This window comes from Aspergillus pseudonomiae (genome assembly GCF_009193645.1).
Source record: "Aspergillus pseudonomiae strain CBS 119388 unplaced genomic scaffold BDV37scaffold_149, whole genome shotgun sequence".
Lineage (NCBI taxonomy): Eukaryota > Fungi > Ascomycota > Eurotiomycetes > Eurotiales > Aspergillaceae > Aspergillus > Aspergillus pseudonomiae.
The window spans coordinates 1,028-17,850 of NW_022476141.1; the positions used below are offsets into that span (position 1 = coordinate 1,028).

Here is a 16,823-nt window from a genome sequence, read left to right on the forward strand (position 1 = left end):
CAACTTCTTTCCGAAGGACATTTTCCCCAATTGAACACGGACTTCATTTGGCTACGAAACGAAAAGGTCGTACATGCCAGTACACATACATTTGGACCTGCATTCATTCGCAACAGTTGCCTGATTGCCTCAGGACACCAATCAAATCAGTCAGATCAAATACTACAAGGATCCCGGCATTTCCCACGTGATCCTCACCTTCAATTCCGCAACCCCCTCAGAATGGCATTCTCCACCTCTAACCACAAGAAAAACAAAAGCAAAATAAGAAATTAAAATGGTTTTGGAGCTCCATGTCTGGGGTCCGGCCTTCTCTCTGCCCTCAATCGAGGCGCAATGCCTCGCAACCATAGCCTACTTTTCTCTGGCCCTGCCCAAGGACGCGTGGGTGCTTGTCGCAAGCAGTGATCCGTCCGTGTCCCCAACCTGTAAGTATCCATGTCGCCGATCTGGGGTTTGTAGCGCAATGGACTAACCAAGCCTCCTTACTGTCTGATTGGATGCTCAGGTGAATTGCCCGCTCTACGAAATGGCTCGACATGGGTGAGCCGGTTCCGAAATATCGTGGACTATCTGCGACAATACTCAAATGGCGAGTGGGATTTAGATGGAGGGTTGAGCGGTCTGCAAAGGGCCGACAATATTGGGTAAGTTTGTCTCATATTTGACTTCGACCAATGGCTAGGTGAGTGGAATGATAATCTAACCGCACCTGTGACCCAAAAACCAGATTCTCATCCTTCATTGAATCCCGCGCCCATGCTCTCGTCGACCTCTCCCTCTACGTAACCAGTCAGAACTACTACAACCAGACCTCCCCCGCATACGGCACCATCCTTCAGTGGCCGAACCAATGGATTCTTCCCCCTAAAATTCACGCTGCCGCAAAAGCCCGAACAGATCATCTCGGGCTCTCGTCGCTGGATCTACAAGCCATTGAAGAACAGCGCCAACGCGAACATTCGGCCGCCGTCGCAGCCGGCCAGATCCCTCCAAACTTCATCCGCCGGCCGCGTGATACCGTCACAAGTCTTCTGGGAAAGACGTCGCAACAGAACCAGTTCCGACTGGATGCCTTGACGGGGGAGCTCTTCGAGCCGCTGGAAGAAATCCTCGGTGACAAAGTTTATCTCCTCACGGGCGAGAACGAAGGTCCGTCTAGCTTAGACTGCTTGGCTGTTGGATACTTGTCCTTGGCTCTTGTCCCGGAACTATCTTTCTCATGGCTCCGCGATGCGATGAAGAGCAAGGCGCCTCTGTTGACGGTATATACCGAGCGCATGCGCCAACAGTGCTACGGCCTCGGCGCCGAGGTGTCGCATGCGTATACCCCTACCCCAAATAGCGGTTCGCCACTACCTTGGCGTGCACCGGAGCGTGCACGTCTCACTACGTTGGGGAACACTATCTTCAACGTCCTTGCCGACAACACGCCGATCCTCAAAGAAATCCGCGCCCAGGATAGGCTGCGGGTAGCGGCGGAATCGCCAGACTCGGGCCTCTCGGAGCCCGATAGCCGGAAACTCTCTGCGCTTGCGAAGGGACAGAAGAAAGATATTCTGGTTAATATCGCATACGCCGTGAGTGGCATTGCCGCGTTGATCGGGTACATGGCGTACGAGGGATTTTTCTCTGCAGAAGTAGGTGATGAATATGAAGAGGACGACGAGCTTGGGGATATGCCGGATATAGAGCCCGAATCACTCCAGGCGCAGAATTTTCTAACTGGGTTTTGATTGTTCCGTCCATTAGTCGATTTATTGGCCTTATATGTATGAATAGAATACCTGATTTTCTTCTTCACCCCCTGCTCTGTCAATGATTCAACTACACATTATCTAATACCACTCACTCACCTCCCCAAGTCAACACCGGACCTATTTGTACTATAGATATCATATGTACCAAACATCACGAACATCAACATAACAACAGTTCCATATATCTCCATCCCCCAACTCAACAAGACCAATAACGCTGTCAGATTATCACAGCCGTCCCCCCTTCCAGACTCACAGCCCCTCATCAATCAACACACACTACTACTACCACTACACACCGATGCCTCACATAATACAGAAACATACTAATACAGATACATACATAAGCGTACCTACATACCCAAACAATCACCCAAACAACCCTAGACAAGCTGCACAACGCTCTCTGACAGTTTGACCCCTCAGCCCAAAGAGACTCCGTATACTCAGCACGTCACATTCAACTACGATTATAGACATAGTATTATTAGACCCGACCTGCTGGATGGAGATTATACCAAGGCGAACTCTAACGGTGAGGATACCCGATTGCTCTGAATATAAATATGATGCCAATTATAGCAAAGCGAGGGTTGCTGACGTGAGGGGTATTTATAGATGGGTCGTTTAATTCTTCTGTGTATGGGGAGGGATCTCTTGGTTGGGGGCTGAGGGGAGGGGTGTACAAACTTGGGTATTCCAAGGCTGAATTAGGGCTATTGTTGTTGTTGAAGATAGGGACGGTATGTGTCATGTACATTCTGACGGGAAGGTATGGAATGCTACGGGTGGAGTATGGACAGCTTGTACGTAATTCTATCGTGATATGAAACTAAATCAATAGACAGTGAACAGTGGTATATGTATGTACATGGAAAAGAATGCACTATCGTCAAGGCCGGATGGCGGTCACGGGGTGTAAGGACTTGAGGATGGAACCGCACATGCTATGCTGGGTTCGACGCTCAAGCACCAGTACACGCCGCGCACAATGAAGAGAAAAACACCTCCAACCCCTAACCAATTTTGCAGAAGAAGACAAGTCATAGAAGGTGGAAAAAAAAAGAGGAAACCGACAGGGCACAGAAACAACGCTTAGTCGTAGTCAATGTTGACAATCAGACGGAGGGCACCCTTGGTCCACTCGCCACCAATGCCGTCAACACCGGCCTCAAGAGCAGTGTAGGCGTTCTCCACCAGCTTGGCAAAGTTGGAGATGGTAGAGCACTTCTGGTTGTCGTGGGTGCAGATCTTCATACCCTGGACATCCATACCGGCGTTCTGGGCCTGAATGGCGGACACGTCCCAGCCGGACCAACCCTCGTTGGAGGTGTTGCCGAAGTCGAATTCACCCCAGGTGCAGGCGTAGCCACCGAACTGGTCCACAGGAAGCTTGTCACCCTTGGCGGCACCCCAGGCACCCTGGGAGTCGTCATCGAAAGCAACATACTTGCTCTCACCGGGGTTGATCTTGAGGGTCAGGACAGCATTGCCGTACCAGCCAGTGAGCTTGAGATCGGGGCCCATCTTGTTCCAGAAGGCAACGGTCCAGGGCTCCTTCTCACTGCCGTCAATGCGAACGACATGCTTGTACTCGCAGGCCTTGCTCTCGGAGACCTCGATGATGTTGCTGCCGTACGGGTTGCCAACATTACCGATGTACTTGATGTAGGCCTCGTCGTTGTTCTTGGTCTGCCCTCCGAAGCCCTCGCGGGTGTACGAGCCACTGTCCGCATGCCACTCCTTGCAGGATCCGGGGGTGGTTACGGTAGGGCCACTGCTGGCGCTAGGGGCCGCGGTGATGGAAACAACAGAGGAAGTTGAGGAGGAAGCTTGAGTGGGAGTGGAACCAGAGCCGGCGGTAGAGGTGGGGTGACCGGACCAATTGTTGATCCAGGACTGCCAGATACCGTTGATGTTGGCGTAGACCATTTCACCGACCTGGCGCTTCTCCTCGTGCTGCATGTGGTGATGAGTATGACGGCGCTCGTGGCCGTGCATACGGGCGACGGCGGAACCGGCCGTCAACGCCGTGAGCAGGAACATGGAGTTCTTGAGCTGCATGGTGATAAATCGCGTTGGATGTTCACAGGTAACAAGGTTATGGACGGAAGATGTGGGTATCACAGTAGGTATGTCTCAGAACGACAACCCAGGGAACGCAAACAAGATCAAGGAATGTGCTTTGGGTAGATCCAAGGAGTGTCTCGAGCAACCACAGGCTCTATAAAAACAAAAAGTAACGAAAGGAGTGTATTTGCGAACCCGAAGGGAAGGGAAGGAATCGTGATAGAGAAGAGAAAGAGAGAGAGACGGAGGGAGAGGGAAATAAAAAGAGATCAGGAAGCGACCGGGGGGGAGTTTCAGTGTAATAATACTTCGAGTGGGAGGCCGCCATGAATGGGTTCATTTAATGAAAAGGGGCCGATCAGGGGACACGAGAAGCGTTACTGTGATTCATTGGTTGGGTCGAGGCATCGGTTCCTGAACATCCCCGATGGCCTTGTTTTTCAGGGTCTCCATTGGTGCAGAAGACCCTGAAGGGTCCACTCCCCACGGCGGTCGAGACTCGAGTCCCTTGGAACGGCCGCCGGGTTGATCACACCTTGACCGTGGTTACCATACGGTACCTAGTATACGTGGGTTCCCGTACCTGACGAACTCCATTTTACTGCAGTAGGGTTGACTACGAGTTGTTCCTACTACTCAGCTTACATTCCTTCATTTCTCATCATGCCTTCTCAAGACATGTTTATAGATCAAGAGACCTTGTCCATCTCACCTGTGGAAGATGCGACGTATCCCCTGATGCTGATGTCACATCTCCATTCCGATCATCATGATTAGATTGATGGAATGCGCCCCCATTGTCATGATATGACAAGTCGCCATAAATCCATGATGATGTGTTCCCCCATCAACTGCTGCTGTGTGATGGTTCCTGCATCATCGACAAAGCATCAGTCCAATTACTCATCTTGCGATGGAAGTGCCTGACAACAACTGACCTGCCACGTCGGGAGTCCTCGAGGTACGAAGTATATTCTTGATGAACTGTTCAATTTATCCTTTCAATTTATACGAGGTACAGGAGACTCAACAGCCAATGATACTGGTATATCACTAACGTTTTCGACTTTTCTTTTTTCTTTTTCTTTTTCTTTTTTTTTTAAAGAAAAAAAAAAAAAAATCCTTTCTCAATGGATGCCCCTCTTCCGCTGTTGACCGCAAAGTCAGGTACAGTACGCGGAGTCCGTACTGTAAGTACATACTAGTACTACTAGTACTCGGCCAACAGTAGGCAACGATGACTAGTACCTGCTGATTGGTACGGTATCGCTCACCCCCAACACGAAAGGACTACAGTACTTGCTGGGCTCCCAACGCCTCATCTCGAACAATGAGGTACTCTCCCTTAAAAGATCCATTCTTTTCACTGAGATACTGTACCTTACTGATCCTTGACTGTAGTGAACCATTTTCGCAATTACAGCCTGCATGCCTTTCCCTCCTCCAAGTCTCAGCCCCAGAGTCTCTGTCAAGGTAGGCGACACCGACAGAGACTCCATAGACCCTTCCAGCCAGTTCATAGCGACTGTCGTGGGTCAATGAGGGTCGGCACAACAGGATTCCAGGCTAACGAAGGAGTCAGATCCACAATGGTCGCCCGTGCCTGTGGCCAAGCCCACAACTGCCATTGCCACCGGTTAGTCCCAGGACGGTTCGCTGAAGCAGAAATGCCTAGGACGCTTCTGGAATATCTCCCTACTACCCTCACTTGAAAATCTCGGCGCCATGCAAAATCGGAAATGAGGGAGACAGACATCCGGGGGTAATGGCAATTCCACAGCTACACAATTGGGATATAAATAAACAACACTGTTGTGGGTTCGCGTTCCACGGTTGGCGACGGAACCAAGCAAGGGCTGACCATGAAACCGGAGATTGCATCGACTGACTTCATCTCATGTCTGCAGCAACTTTCCTCGCTCCAAATTTGAGCCGGGGATATTCTTAGGTTCACCCTTTTTGGTCCATCAATATACTGGCCGACACCCACACGGACCAGGGACTCGTAAGCTGTCTTGGATGATCCCTGAAACCTTATGTCGGCAGTCGGCAAAGCAGGGATCATGTGATGCCCGCCAAGCTCATCACTTGGATTTAGAGTTATCCCCGAATCCTTTCGACTTGCATACGGGGTACGCCATGCGGAGTATCTATGCTGTGCTTGAGCCTTGAGTGCTTTCGGCCGTCGACAGGCTGGCTCAGTTTCCCTTCAGAGGAAGATTGGGATGCCTTTTACGAGCCTCCTTAACCGATCTATAACCTTGTCTTTAGCTTCTTGGCATACAATGCGCACTGTTCATGACGGACTCCCGGAGCCCGTTAATCCCTACCAGGTACGGACCTGACGGCTATCGGCCGTGACACAGCATCATGTAGTGATCTTGGCATTACCTGCAGCTCCATCTCATCCCGGGACAGGAGAGTCCTTGCCATTGCCATATAGTAAGGCACTCGCGATCATCGGTGAGCTCAATACTATCCACCGTCCAAGTCGCACAAGGCCAAACGAAGATCATACTCTGTTTGACCTTCTTCGACTAGACGAGCACTGAGTATAATTACTGCATCGTATACTGGTGACGCGGCATCGTGACCAAGGAAGAGATACGCTACGTTTATAGAGTAGTGCTGGGGCAATGTACCCTTGTAAAGCATAGTGGTCTCCCGCTCCCTTTGTCCGACAGACACCGTGCATACTAATCCTGAAACATACGAAAACTTTGCGAGGCATTACAAAAAATGGAGACCAAGGTATCACAATGCAAACAAAAACTCTGCATTCGATATCATGCAATACGGAGACACCGGTCGAGCTCGTCGTTATTTCTAGTTCAAAATGATCATCGTCGATGCCGTTACTCATATGGTCCCAGCTGATCCTTATTCACCGTACAGTGCGTCGTAGCTCTTACTTCAGATCAACACCACCTTCAAATGCCGCTCCGCCAGCCTCTGCATCGACTTTAACACTCTCATCTAGCCCGCAGACCCGGAACAACATCTGCGGAGTCATCTCCTTGGACAAGCCCGGGATACCGTCTACCTTCAGTTTTTCCATTGCCTCGCGCATGGCTGCACAGGCGGGTCCCAGACCGGCGAACGGGAAGATGATGATACGGAATCCCATCTCCTTAGCCTCAGCCGCCGAGATCGACGGGGTCGCCCCATGCTCGACCATGTTCAGCAGCATCGGCCACGGAGCCAGCTCCTTTACCACCTGCCTGGCCATTTCCTTGGACGTAATTCCCTCAAGGAAACCTACGTCTGCGCCAGCGTCCTGCGCTGCTCGTAGACGTGCTACACTCTCCTCGTAACCGTGTGTCTGAAGGGAGTCTGTCCGGGCAATAACCACAATATCACTACCGATGCGCTTTCGCGCCTGCACTGCCGCACGAATGCGCGTCACATAGGTGTCCGTGTCCACAAGGATCTTCCCTCCCAGATGCCCGCAGCGCTTTGTCTGCACTTGGTCCTCGATGTGGAAGGCTGCTACGCCAGAGCGGGAGTATTGTTCGGTCGTACGGGCGACCATAATCGGACCGCCGTACCCAGTGTCAGCATCTGCGATGACGGGTGTAGTTGGCGAAAGATTTGAGAGCATTTCGGCGTTGGCGCGCATGTCATTCAGAGTGCAGATTCCCAGGTCGGCTTGTCCGTGCACAGAGGCGGCGGTACCAGCACCCGTCTATGAGAGTTAGAGAGGATGTGGAGGGACCAACGAGTTTGATTTACCATGTACAGGGCGTCGAAGCCCACGGAGAGCGCAATCCGTGCAGAGAGGCCATCATATACACCGGGGGCGACAACGAACGAGTTTGGGTCTTCAAGAGTGCGCCGAAGACCAGTAGCTGCTGTTACCATCGGCATTGTATGTATGTGCTGCAGGGATTTAGTTGGGGGTCAGGTGTAGGAGGTAGTCGTTGATGGAGACCAAGTTTAGGGATAGGTTGGGCAGTAATAGTCTTGGTTTGAAACTATGCCTGGTCTAAACGATTTGAAGGTGACCGCCTGGATCCACCACTTCATATGCACTAGAGGAAGTTACACCGGGTAACAGGGTCGGCAGTTCAGAGCGTTCTACAGTAGGAAACTCACCGACAAGCTTTATTAAGCTATCGGGGTGGAAAAGAAGGTGAACATCGATGATATCAAGGTGCGGTAAAAGCCGACATCGGGAACGGCTTAAGTAAGGGTCGGGGATAACTCGGGATTTCCTTGGCATTCCGACGTCCGGGGATTTCTTCCGCTTATCGTATCTTCTTCTGCACCTCTTGCCTTCGCTCCTCCACTTTTACCGCCTCAGAATGTTCTGAGAATGCTCTCCTAGTGGGGCTCTTTTCTCGATACCTGACACCTCTTCTCATTTCCCTACTCTTCCTGTCCTCTCTCTTCATTCCCCATTCCCCATTCACATCATGGCACGCTCTGCCATTGTCCAAGAATACGCCCCTCCCTCCTCCTCCACTCCTACCCTCACCCTCGACCACAAGACCATCCATGAACGTCAACAAAATGGGATCGCTCGCCCCAAAGGTTACCGTGTCTCCTGGCATGCCAACCCAGCTGTCGAACCGCACCATTTCGGTCAATCGCACCCGATGAAACCCTGGCGTCTGACTTTGACCAAACAGCTCGTCATGGCCTACGGCATGCACCACGCGATGGACCTGTATCTCGCTCGCGAAGCGACCTACGAAGAGATGGCCGAGTTTCACAAAACAGACTACCTGGATTTCCTCCGCCAGGTCATTCCCGGCGACATGGAGAACCCAGAGCAAGGCGAGAACATTGCGCGCTTCAACTTCGGCGACGACTGCCCCATCTTCGATGGCCTGTACAACTACTGCTCCCTCTACGCTGGCGGCTCCATCGACGCTGCTCGCAAGCTTTGCAACAACCAATCCGAAATCGCAATCAACTGGTCCGGCGGGCTTCATCACGCCAAAAAGGCCGAGGCCAGCGGCTTCTGCTACGTGAATGACATCGTCCTCGGCATCCTACAGCTTCTCCGCCTGCACCCGCGCGTCATGTACATCGACATTGACGTGCACCACGGCGACGGCGTCGAGCAAGCCTTCTGGTCCACCGACCGCGTTCTGACCGTCTCTTTCCACAAATATGACAAGGACAACTTCTTTCCAGGCACCGGCGCCCTAGACAGCACCGGACCAACCCACCCACTGAACCCAGGCGCACACCATGCCGTCAACGTCCCCCTCCACGACGGCATTGACGACGAATCCTACATCCGTCTCTTCCGCGAGGTCGTCGGCTCCTGCATCTCAACCTATCAACCCGGCGCAATTGTCCTCCAATGCGGCGCCGACTCTCTCGGCTGCGACCGCCTCGGCTGCTTCAACCTGAACGTCGCCGCCCACGGCGCCTGCGTCGCCTACGTCAAAACCTTCGGTCTCCCCCTCCTCGTCGTCGGCGGCGGCGGCTACACCCCCCGCAACGTCTCCCGCGCCTGGGCCCACGAAACCTCCATCCTCATCGACGCCCAGGATACCATCGACCCCAACATCCCTGACACCGTCGCCTTCCGCAACCACTTCGGCCCAGATTACTCGCTCTTCCCGCCGCTGAGCGAGATGCGCAAGCTCGAGAATAAGAACCCGCGCAGCTACCTGTCCGGCCTCGTCCAGTCCATCCACGAGCAGTTGCGGTATATGCAGGGCGCGCCCAGCGTGCAGATGAGTTTTATTCCGCCGGATATTCTGGGCCTGCGGGAGGATACGGAGAAGGAGATTGAGGAGCAGATGGAGCAGCAGGATGAGGCGCGGGAGGAGAAAGAAGGCGGTGGGTCTGCGAGTAAGAATAGTCGACGACGGGAGTTGGAGAGGGGTGCTGGGCAGAGAGGGGAATTATTCTCTGCTTGATTCGGGTTCCCTTCTTTACTTTCCTTTTTTTTTTTTTTTTTGGGCGCGCCCCCTCTCTCTGTTGTCGTTGAGTCTATGCATTTCGTCTCTTGGTGTTGGTGGTATCGGCGTTGATCGTGTCGGTTGTCTTGGTGGTTACTGTCCGTGATACCAATGGAGTTCAATGTACCATGTTAATATTAAAGATCATAACACATACAATATACAACCTATTAGAATCTTATCTAATCCGCTATGTACGGTTCGGAGGAAAATAGAACTAAACGTATTTGATTATATTGTGGAAGAGCACGACTTTAAACTGCATATTAGGATAACCACTTCACATCACGATAGAAAGTCGACAGATTATATGCTCCCATCCGTCCATCTTATACTCCTATATGTATGCCGACAAACCAACCCTTTATTTTTTGCCACGTGATATAATAATTATAAAGACAGAATATTCAATCGGGTATCCAGTAGAGGTTCGGTAGGGCACACCGGTCGAAACCTGGTTTTGAACATGGGCCTGGAGTCATAGGGTGCGACAGGACTTTCTGATGTACAGTCAAGTCAGTCAGTCACATCCTTTTATTCACTCCATCACCACAGGCTAACCACGTTTGTAACTCCGGTTTGCGCTACCATTTCTTTTTATGCTTCTCAAACTCCCCTTTTTGGTGTCATCTCATGGACCTTCCGAGACCTGGATTTGGATCGAGATGCGGTGGTGAGATACTAAACCGCCGAGATGCGAGTCACACGTATCCCCAACGGAGATGCGGTCACGGTTTAGCGTCCACGAAGGTGTCGACATCCGATGTTTGCGTGTCTTTGCGCTGCACCTCTTCGGGCTGTTCACCCGCGGAGGATGCGGGCTGAGCTGCGCTCGGGGCGGCGCCGTTGTGATCAGGTGGAGCCGCCTCGTGCCCCTCTTTGTGAGGTGGGATTTGGTATTGAGAGGACTCGGTCTGACCTTCTAAGATCGGGGCAATGGATAAAATTTGCTTGGTGGCCAATTCGGGATTGTGCGAATCACTGCGACTCTCGTGAGTTTGAACCCATCCCGCACGCCTGTGGAGAACTTACACTTGTGCGTTGATGATCCAGTCAAGATCTTCCTCGCCTTCGTCGACACCGCCAGGGCCTCCCTGAACCCGACGGAAGAGTTTCGGATGCCATTCCACCCCGTCATTGGTCCGCTTGGCCGCTTCTTCTCGCTGGCGATCTTCAATCTTTGTCTTTTCATCCGTGGCCACTTCGTGATTCCGTTCCTCGAGCGCCTTGACGGTAGTCTGCCACAGCCGCTGCGACTCGCGTTCGCCCTGCTGTGCGATGGGCCGCACATGGGGAGGGGTATGGACGGCAGCGCTTGCGTTGAACAGAAGTTCTTTCTTGTGGGTCTGCGCCAGTTAGATATCCGAGGCTGGTAGATGCCTTTTTGTGGGGAAGGGAACAAACATACCTGGACATCTGTAATGAACATCTCCTTGTTCCAATAGCCGGACAATTCATAGTATACCTGGCCGGTCTCGCTGTTCTTGATCGTGCCCCCAATTTGGTTATAGGAGCCCGTGAAGTAGCCCTTGGTCTTGAACTCGATATCGGCAACCAGATTGTTCTCCGGGCATCTGACATAACTGTGGTCGCCTAGCTCATATTTCATCTTTCCGATTAGAATATTCCGGGCGTACATATTCGGCTGAGTCAAGATGCTAGAATTGACGTTAGTAGCAGCGCCACGAACGGAGGCAGACATGGGCGAAACATACTATCGCTCGCCCCTGTCCTTGTTCGAACCGCGGTTCAAAAAGCGCAGAACGGCGATTCCCTCCATCATGCTTCCGGCCGAGTTACCCAAGAACTTGCTGCGGGGGATCAGCGTCCCGTCTATCCGGATACCGTGCTCGGGGGCCATGAAGAAATAGCTCGATTTGGGAGGGTGGTGGGAGGTTTGTTCGGCGATATAGTATCCGCGGGTTCCATCCGGATAATCCCAGTAGCCAGTAAAGGTTTCTCCTAGAATCGGGTTGAGCGGTTTCTTCACACCTCTGTCGTAGAGTGTTAGCGAAGGTTCCGGATCACCCGTGTGATAGAGAGCCACAAGAGCAGACATACGGAGGCTTGATGTGCCAACCGCTCAAGTAGAACTTGACCACGGAGACGAAGCGTTCGAGGGGATCATCGACGGTGGGCATGGGCAGAAGGGTCTCCGGATGGGCCATGAAGCTAGTGACATAGTAATATTAGTTCTGATCGACGCGGTACCGACAGCTATAGCACATACTTGGTGATCCGCTCCAACATGGACCGTGGCTCTAGAATAAAGGTAGGCAGCACCACCCGACTCAGATCAGCTCCGGGGCGGAGCTGGCTGATAATGTGCGACAGGACTGAGAGGTCAGCTTTTAAGCTCCCTAGGAGATGTCACCGCAAGAGAGTTCTCTCATGCTCTTGACAACGGGGAGAATTTTTGTTCTTTTTTTTTTTTTTTGTTCTACGTACCATTACCCTGGTCGGGTTCGGTGTCATCATCCCCGACCACAACATTGGGTTCATCCGTGGATGAATGGTTACCTGAGGAGTTGAAGAAGGAGCCCCAGTCAGCAGACATGGTGGGAGGGGAGGAGAGAAGAGGTATAAGAAAAATGGAGGGATGCCAACTATATGGTGTTGAGGGGAGAGAGAAATGGAACTACAAAAATAAGAATGTATGTATGGCCGTTATGTTATGTATGTAAGGTAGGTGTAAAGTATGGGGGGAAAGGAAGGAAGGAGGGGGACTGGAGTAAGAGAAGAGGGGATGACGTTTTGAAGGTGGGAGGGAAATGTGACCAAAAAAATAAAAAAGAAAAAGAAAATAAAAAAAAAAAAAAAAAAAAATATAAAAAAAAAAAATCAAGATGTCAGCAAAAAAAAAAAAAAAAAAAAAAAAAAAAAAAAAAAAAAAAGGCGGAAAGGTGACGTTTAAGGTCTGTAAAGTCAAGTAGTATGTAACTTACTCGTAGCAGGACTCGCCAACGACGACGGGCGGCGGATATGCGACAGTATGGCCATGACTGCCTACTACCTGGGAACAAGTACAGTACAATGAACAATCTTGTTGGTTTTGTCGCTTGGGGCAGAATAGAAGTCGTCGTGGTGGTAAAATAGTAGTAGTCGCGTTGGGGATATTTTTAAGTTCGTATTCGTTCTCTTCTGTTTTTGTTCCTTCTTTAATCAATAAAAAAAAGAAACCACCACAACGTGTTGTTGGACTGCAATTCAATCACCTGATATCAATCAGGTTCATAAGGAATGAAAGACAAGGAACTACACCCCAGATTTCTGTCCCTCGAAAAATCCCTCAACAATCAAAGAGAATTTGTATTGGAAAAGAAAAGCGAGGAAGAGGAAATCGGTACCCGCTGAGGTGGGTTATGATTTATATAAGCTGCGGTGGATACTCGAGGGTAAAAAAAGAGAAAGATTAGTATGCTCTGAAAAAGGAATGCTTGAATCTCAACAGAAGATCATCTCCCATTTCCCACCATTCACCCCAATACCTACAGACATCCATGCCACAGTGGTATATGTATGCAGTTCATGTATGTACCCCTCTTTTGACTAAGGGTAGATCTAAGCTGAAAGGACTTCTTTTGCATACAGTAAGGTTTCCATCATTCATGGTCAGAGATCTGTGGAATCATTGAGCCATAGAGAATGTCCCCTCGACACATGCTCAACGAAGGAAGTTTTTCTCACCGATCCTCCGAGAGCTCCATCGATAGAGGGGCCGTAAGTACATCTTGGCAAGTGGGGATTGCGTAGCCATTCAGAGTTTCTCATCGTCTTCGGAGCTTGTTCGATGAACGTTCCATTTCCATGACGCCAGTAATTTACGGAGTACTTCGGTTTGCAGTACTGATGCTGTACATCCAGCCATTCTATACAGACAACCCCTCGAGTGGCGGTCTTGGATTATTGACTCTATCCTATCAACTTCTATACAAGATAACCTAGAGCTAGTCGTTTGGGAAGAAAAAAAGAAAGAAAAAGAAAGGAGTGAAAAAAAAAGAAAAAGAAAAAAGAAAAAACCATGACCCTGGACGGCACTAAGACGAAAACAAGCATAATTTAACTAACCCGAAACATATCCAATCCAAATCAGCGCCAAAGTAGAAAAAAAGACGGCGGGATCTCTCTCGCTTTGAAGCAGCAATGGTCGAGAACCTCCATTCATAAACAACCCTCACGTCCTTGCAACCATCGGTACATCCCCTCCAGTGATTTCCTTCAGGAATTCTGGATCTGGTTTATATAACATGACATGAAAGTGTTCTACCGCATGCACTGACTTGAGAGACTTCCAATTTTTGAACCAGATGACCTACAATGATGGTCAGTCGTCACTTGACCATGGGACGGAATCACGAAGGCAGCAGACATCATAACCACCACACGCACGGGATACATACTTTCTCTGATGGTACTCGCGAGCAAAATGTCTTCTTCACATAGTTATCGATCTTCTGCCTGGCCTGCGGTGTCAGATCGTCGGTCACCGGATCATCTTCCAGCTCGAACTTGGTCCACACCACTAAATGGATGATATCTTTTTCGATTCCGTACGGCCAGTCGTTGTACAAAATTCGAATATCCTCTACAAATGCCATCAGCGACTGGGCTCAGAGACCCATATCCCGCGAGATTGAACATGAACTCACCGTCAAACTCGAACGGGCGTCCTCTGGGTTTGAGGTCGTCAGGACTGCCCTCCCCCCAGCGTAGTCGCTCCCTTACAACAAATCGCATGACTGACCCATACTCGGCGACAATCCACTCCTTATATTCGAGATACTTTCTTAAATCACTGGGAAGGCGTTGGAAGCGATCGATTTGATTGGTGCCTAGATACTTAGATGCGGTTCCCAATAATCCCCTACACACATTGTCGAACACTTACGGATAATCTCCTTCACTAGTTCCCACCCTTGTCTCTCATATTGTTCGTCAGGAGTCGACAGTATCTGGATATTCTTCTCACAGATACCACGGAGAAAGCTTGGGCATTCAGCCGGCCATCTGTCGGGAGGGACGTTGACCAGCCAATACGGCAAGGATTCGCCCGACAGGTTGGTCGTCTGGTGCGAGAGCGTCGTAGGAACCCTCACATCGGGCGCTTCTAACTTTCTGTCGAGGAAAGCGAAAGTCGCGGCGGAAGCAGAAGGTCTAAGCGTGGTCGCCATGACGTACATACAAGATCCAGTAGCCAGTGTATAACAACCTCTCGCAGATAGAAAACAGATAGGGTGTTGTGTGGGAACAGGGGGAGCATCCCTTGACCCGAGGAAAGGAGACGTGATTTGATTACCCCATACCTAATAACGGTCGGGGACGTGGCAGCCGACGGTTTCGAGGATCGTCGTTATATCGACCCACGCCCGCGGAACCATTCAAGAAGGGATTGTCGGCTTCCGGCTGCTACACGCCCTTGTTTCATGATGGACAAATCAGAGATCTCAACCTAGCTGGAGATTCTTCTGCACAGCACTGTGATCGGTGGTAGCCTTTCGTTAGCTGGAGTTGGTTGCCGGCATTGAAGGGATGCGCGGCCATACGTCACAGTGGAGACCTGTCATGCCGTAGCTTCGTATCGAATAACATGGACGTCGTAGGGATATTGGTCCAAATTGGTATGATATCAGATTCCATTCGAGTCCAAGTCCCCTCGGATGTCAGGGAATATCGTTATGTGACTATTAGTCTATTACATCGAACTTGGTCACTAGAAGAATTGTGGCGTCGAGGCCGTTGCATTAGTGGCCCGCGGTAAGGTATACACGTTTGTCCTTATCTACTTTAGTATCAATCAAATCGGGGATACAGTTTGCATTAGTATATTGGACATATCGAAAGCTGTAACTCCATCTCAAATTGAAATATTTAGACTGATAGTGAAATCATCGTTCAGTTCGGGTAACCACTATCTATGATGACCGGATCAACAAGAAGCACACCGCCATCCAACAAAACAATGATTCGGAAAGAGCCCACCCTGGTCAGTCACATTTGAACGATACGATATGAGAGCTCAGATTGCCAGACCAGAAATCTCAGGGCCATTCGATTGAATAATGGATACTCCCACCTCCCTCAACTCCTGCTTCGCTCCGACCCAACCCGAACCTGGCACGACACACCGAGTGGCATCTTCAACCACGTAACTATTAAAGCCTACCCTCGCGGCATCAATAGCTGTATGCTTGACGCAGTAGTCGCCCGCCAACCCGACCACGAAGACGTCCGTGACGCCCTTACTGGCCAGGAAGTCCTTGAGATCGGCATCGACCGATTGAGCCGTGATAGAAGGATCAACATTCCCAAAAGCATCGGCAAAAGCGGAGTACATTTCCACCTGACTGTGCTTACCTTTCTTCACATATAGGTCGATGTTACTGGTATTGATCTCAGGGATAATCTCAGCGCCCTCGGTATCCTCAACACAGTGTGCCGGCCACAGGTTCTGTGGTTTGGTTTCGTGCGCTTTCCCCGGTGCTGGGTTGTTCACGGTGATCACACTCTCAAAAGGGCGGTTGTTGGGAGGGGGATGGCTGCTGGCAAAGGAGATATGGTCTGCTGGGTGGTAATCTTGTGTGGCCACTCGTACCGCGAACCCCCGAAGAGTCAGCAAATGGTTTATAAGAGGTGCGATTGCGCGCCCCTCCTGGACTGGAAGAACCCCGTGCTGTTGGAAATCAGTGTCAGACATTCTAGGTAATATGATGTAGCTTTTGAAGGCGACGCACAGGTGGACAGAAGTCGTTCTGCATGTCAACCACGAGTAAGGCTGCCTTCATCTTGAGTTCTTGCACTTCTTCTCTTTCACTAGTTTGTTCTGGAACAGCTGGCCCGGTGTTTGGGTTCTCTTGTGGTTATTGAGTGGGAGGTTTACTGGCCAAGTTACGATAGAACGCAAGGGAGCTCCTGGTGCAATTCCGGGTGACCTTTTCTACTGAGATTCGCTTGATTACCCCTCAGAGTGTGCGACACCTTGCATACATTCTTTGTCTGATATCTACGCATGGTAGTATACGAGCTACGTAGTTGTATAGTCCAATAGGCTTCCTTTCAGATGTCACAAATACAA

General features: G+C 50.6%; 7 protein-coding genes across 7 annotated transcripts; 2 read left to right on the forward strand and 5 right to left on the reverse strand.

The window, feature by feature from the left end:
- Positions 1-277: 277 nt before the first annotated feature.
- On the forward strand, positions 278-1,736 carry BDV37DRAFT_276781 (Tom37 C-terminal domain-containing protein; the record flags this gene model as incomplete). The annotated part of the gene is made up of 3 exons (XM_032085629.1): positions 278-428; positions 509-647; positions 731-1,736. The coding sequence occupies 3 exons, from the start codon at positions 278-280 to the stop codon at positions 1,734-1,736; spliced, it is 1,296 nt and encodes a 431-aa protein (XP_031934922.1).
- Positions 1,737-2,558: 822 nt separating this feature from the next.
- aspf4 (allergen Asp F4) lies at positions 2,559-4,111 on the reverse strand. Its single transcript, XM_032083762.1, has one exon. The coding sequence runs from the start codon at positions 3,822-3,824 to the stop codon at positions 2,856-2,858; it is 969 nt and encodes a 322-aa protein (XP_031934923.1). The 5' UTR covers positions 3,825-4,111; the 3' UTR covers positions 2,559-2,855.
- A 2,500-nt stretch (positions 4,112-6,611) lies between these two features.
- BDV37DRAFT_50987 (isocitrate lyase/PEP mutase family protein) lies at positions 6,612-7,943 on the reverse strand. Its single transcript, XM_032090795.1, has 3 exons — positions 7,926-7,943; positions 7,563-7,861; positions 6,612-7,515 (listed from the first exon to the last, which is right to left on the reverse strand). The coding sequence occupies exons 2-3, from the start codon at positions 7,695-7,697 to the stop codon at positions 6,739-6,741; spliced, it is 912 nt and encodes a 303-aa protein (XP_031934924.1). The 5' UTR covers positions 7,698-7,861; positions 7,926-7,943; the 3' UTR covers positions 6,612-6,738.
- Positions 7,944-7,956: 13 nt separating this feature from the next.
- hosA (histone deacetylase HOS2) lies at positions 7,957-9,715 on the forward strand. Its single transcript, XM_032083763.1, has one exon. The coding sequence runs from the start codon at positions 8,246-8,248 to the stop codon at positions 9,707-9,709; it is 1,464 nt and encodes a 487-aa protein (XP_031934925.1). The 5' UTR covers positions 7,957-8,245; the 3' UTR covers positions 9,710-9,715.
- Positions 9,716-9,966: 251 nt separating this feature from the next.
- Positions 9,967-12,551, reverse strand: BDV37DRAFT_265266 (OSBP family protein). Its single transcript, XM_032083764.1, has 7 exons — positions 12,200-12,551; positions 11,982-12,087; positions 11,813-11,923; positions 11,467-11,745; positions 11,160-11,409; positions 10,784-11,097; positions 9,967-10,732 (listed from the first exon to the last, which is right to left on the reverse strand). Exons 1-7 carry the CDS (start codon positions 12,306-12,308, stop codon positions 10,480-10,482), a joined length of 1,422 nt encoding a protein of 473 aa, XP_031934926.1. The 5' UTR covers positions 12,309-12,551; the 3' UTR covers positions 9,967-10,479.
- Positions 12,552-13,656: 1,105 nt separating this feature from the next.
- Positions 13,657-15,304, reverse strand: BDV37DRAFT_265286 (GIG1 family protein). The gene is made up of 4 exons (XM_032083765.1): positions 14,640-15,304; positions 14,401-14,583; positions 14,152-14,336; positions 13,657-14,063 (listed from the first exon to the last, which is right to left on the reverse strand). Exons 1-4 carry the CDS (start codon positions 14,929-14,931, stop codon positions 13,926-13,928), a joined length of 798 nt encoding a protein of 265 aa, XP_031934927.1. The 5' UTR covers positions 14,932-15,304; the 3' UTR covers positions 13,657-13,925.
- Positions 15,305-15,522: 218 nt separating this feature from the next.
- Positions 15,523-16,625, reverse strand: BDV37DRAFT_265291 (nicotinamidase). The gene is made up of 2 exons (XM_032083766.1): positions 16,485-16,625; positions 15,523-16,423 (listed from the first exon to the last, which is right to left on the reverse strand). The coding sequence occupies exons 1-2, from the start codon at positions 16,531-16,533 to the stop codon at positions 15,768-15,770; spliced, it is 705 nt and encodes a 234-aa protein (XP_031934928.1). The 5' UTR covers positions 16,534-16,625; the 3' UTR covers positions 15,523-15,767.
- Between the last annotated feature and the right edge of the window lie 198 nt (positions 16,626-16,823).

Excerpts from the sequence above, each read along its gene's own strand:
- BDV37DRAFT_265291 (XM_032083766.1), bottom strand. The coding sequence starts at position 16,533 with ATGAAGGCAGCCTTACTCGTGGTTGACATGCAGAACGACTTCTGTCCA. Across the intron at positions 16,424-16,484 it reads GCAGAACGACTTCTGTCCAC|AGCACGGGGTTCTTCCAGTC; the intron begins CTGTGCGTCGCC and ends CTGATTTCCAAC.
- aspf4 (XM_032083762.1), bottom strand. The coding sequence starts at position 3,824 with ATGCAGCTCAAGAACTCCATGTTCCTGCTCACGGCGTTGACGGCCGGT.
- BDV37DRAFT_265286 (XM_032083765.1), bottom strand. The coding sequence starts at position 14,931 with ATGTACGTCATGGCGACCACGCTTAGACCTTCTGCTTCCGCCGCGACT. Across the intron at positions 14,584-14,639 it reads ACTAGTGAAGGAGATTATCC|GCACCAATCAAATCGATCGC; the intron begins GTAAGTGTTCGA and ends CTAAGTATCTAG. Across the intron at positions 14,337-14,400 it reads ACGCCCGTTCGAGTTTGACG|AGGATATTCGAATTTTGTAC; the intron begins GTGAGTTCATGT and ends TGGCATTTGTAG.
- hosA (XM_032083763.1), top strand. The coding sequence starts at position 8,246 with ATGGCACGCTCTGCCATTGTCCAAGAATACGCCCCTCCCTCCTCCTCC.
- BDV37DRAFT_50987 (XM_032090795.1), bottom strand. The coding sequence starts at position 7,697 with ATGCCGATGGTAACAGCAGCTACTGGTCTTCGGCGCACTCTTGAAGAC. Across the intron at positions 7,516-7,562 it reads GCTTCGACGCCCTGTACATG|ACGGGTGCTGGTACCGCCGC; the intron begins GTAAATCAAACT and ends TAACTCTCATAG.
- BDV37DRAFT_265266 (XM_032083764.1), bottom strand. The coding sequence starts at position 12,308 with ATGTCTGCTGACTGGGGCTCCTTCTTCAACTCCTCAGGTAACCATTCA. Across the intron at positions 12,088-12,199 it reads CGAACCCGACCAGGGTAATG|TCCTGTCGCACATTATCAGC; the intron begins GTACGTAGAACA and ends CTGACCTCTCAG. Across the intron at positions 10,733-10,783 it reads TGGATCATCAACGCACAAGT|TGATTCGCACAATCCCGAAT; the intron begins GTAAGTTCTCCA and ends CGAGAGTCGCAG.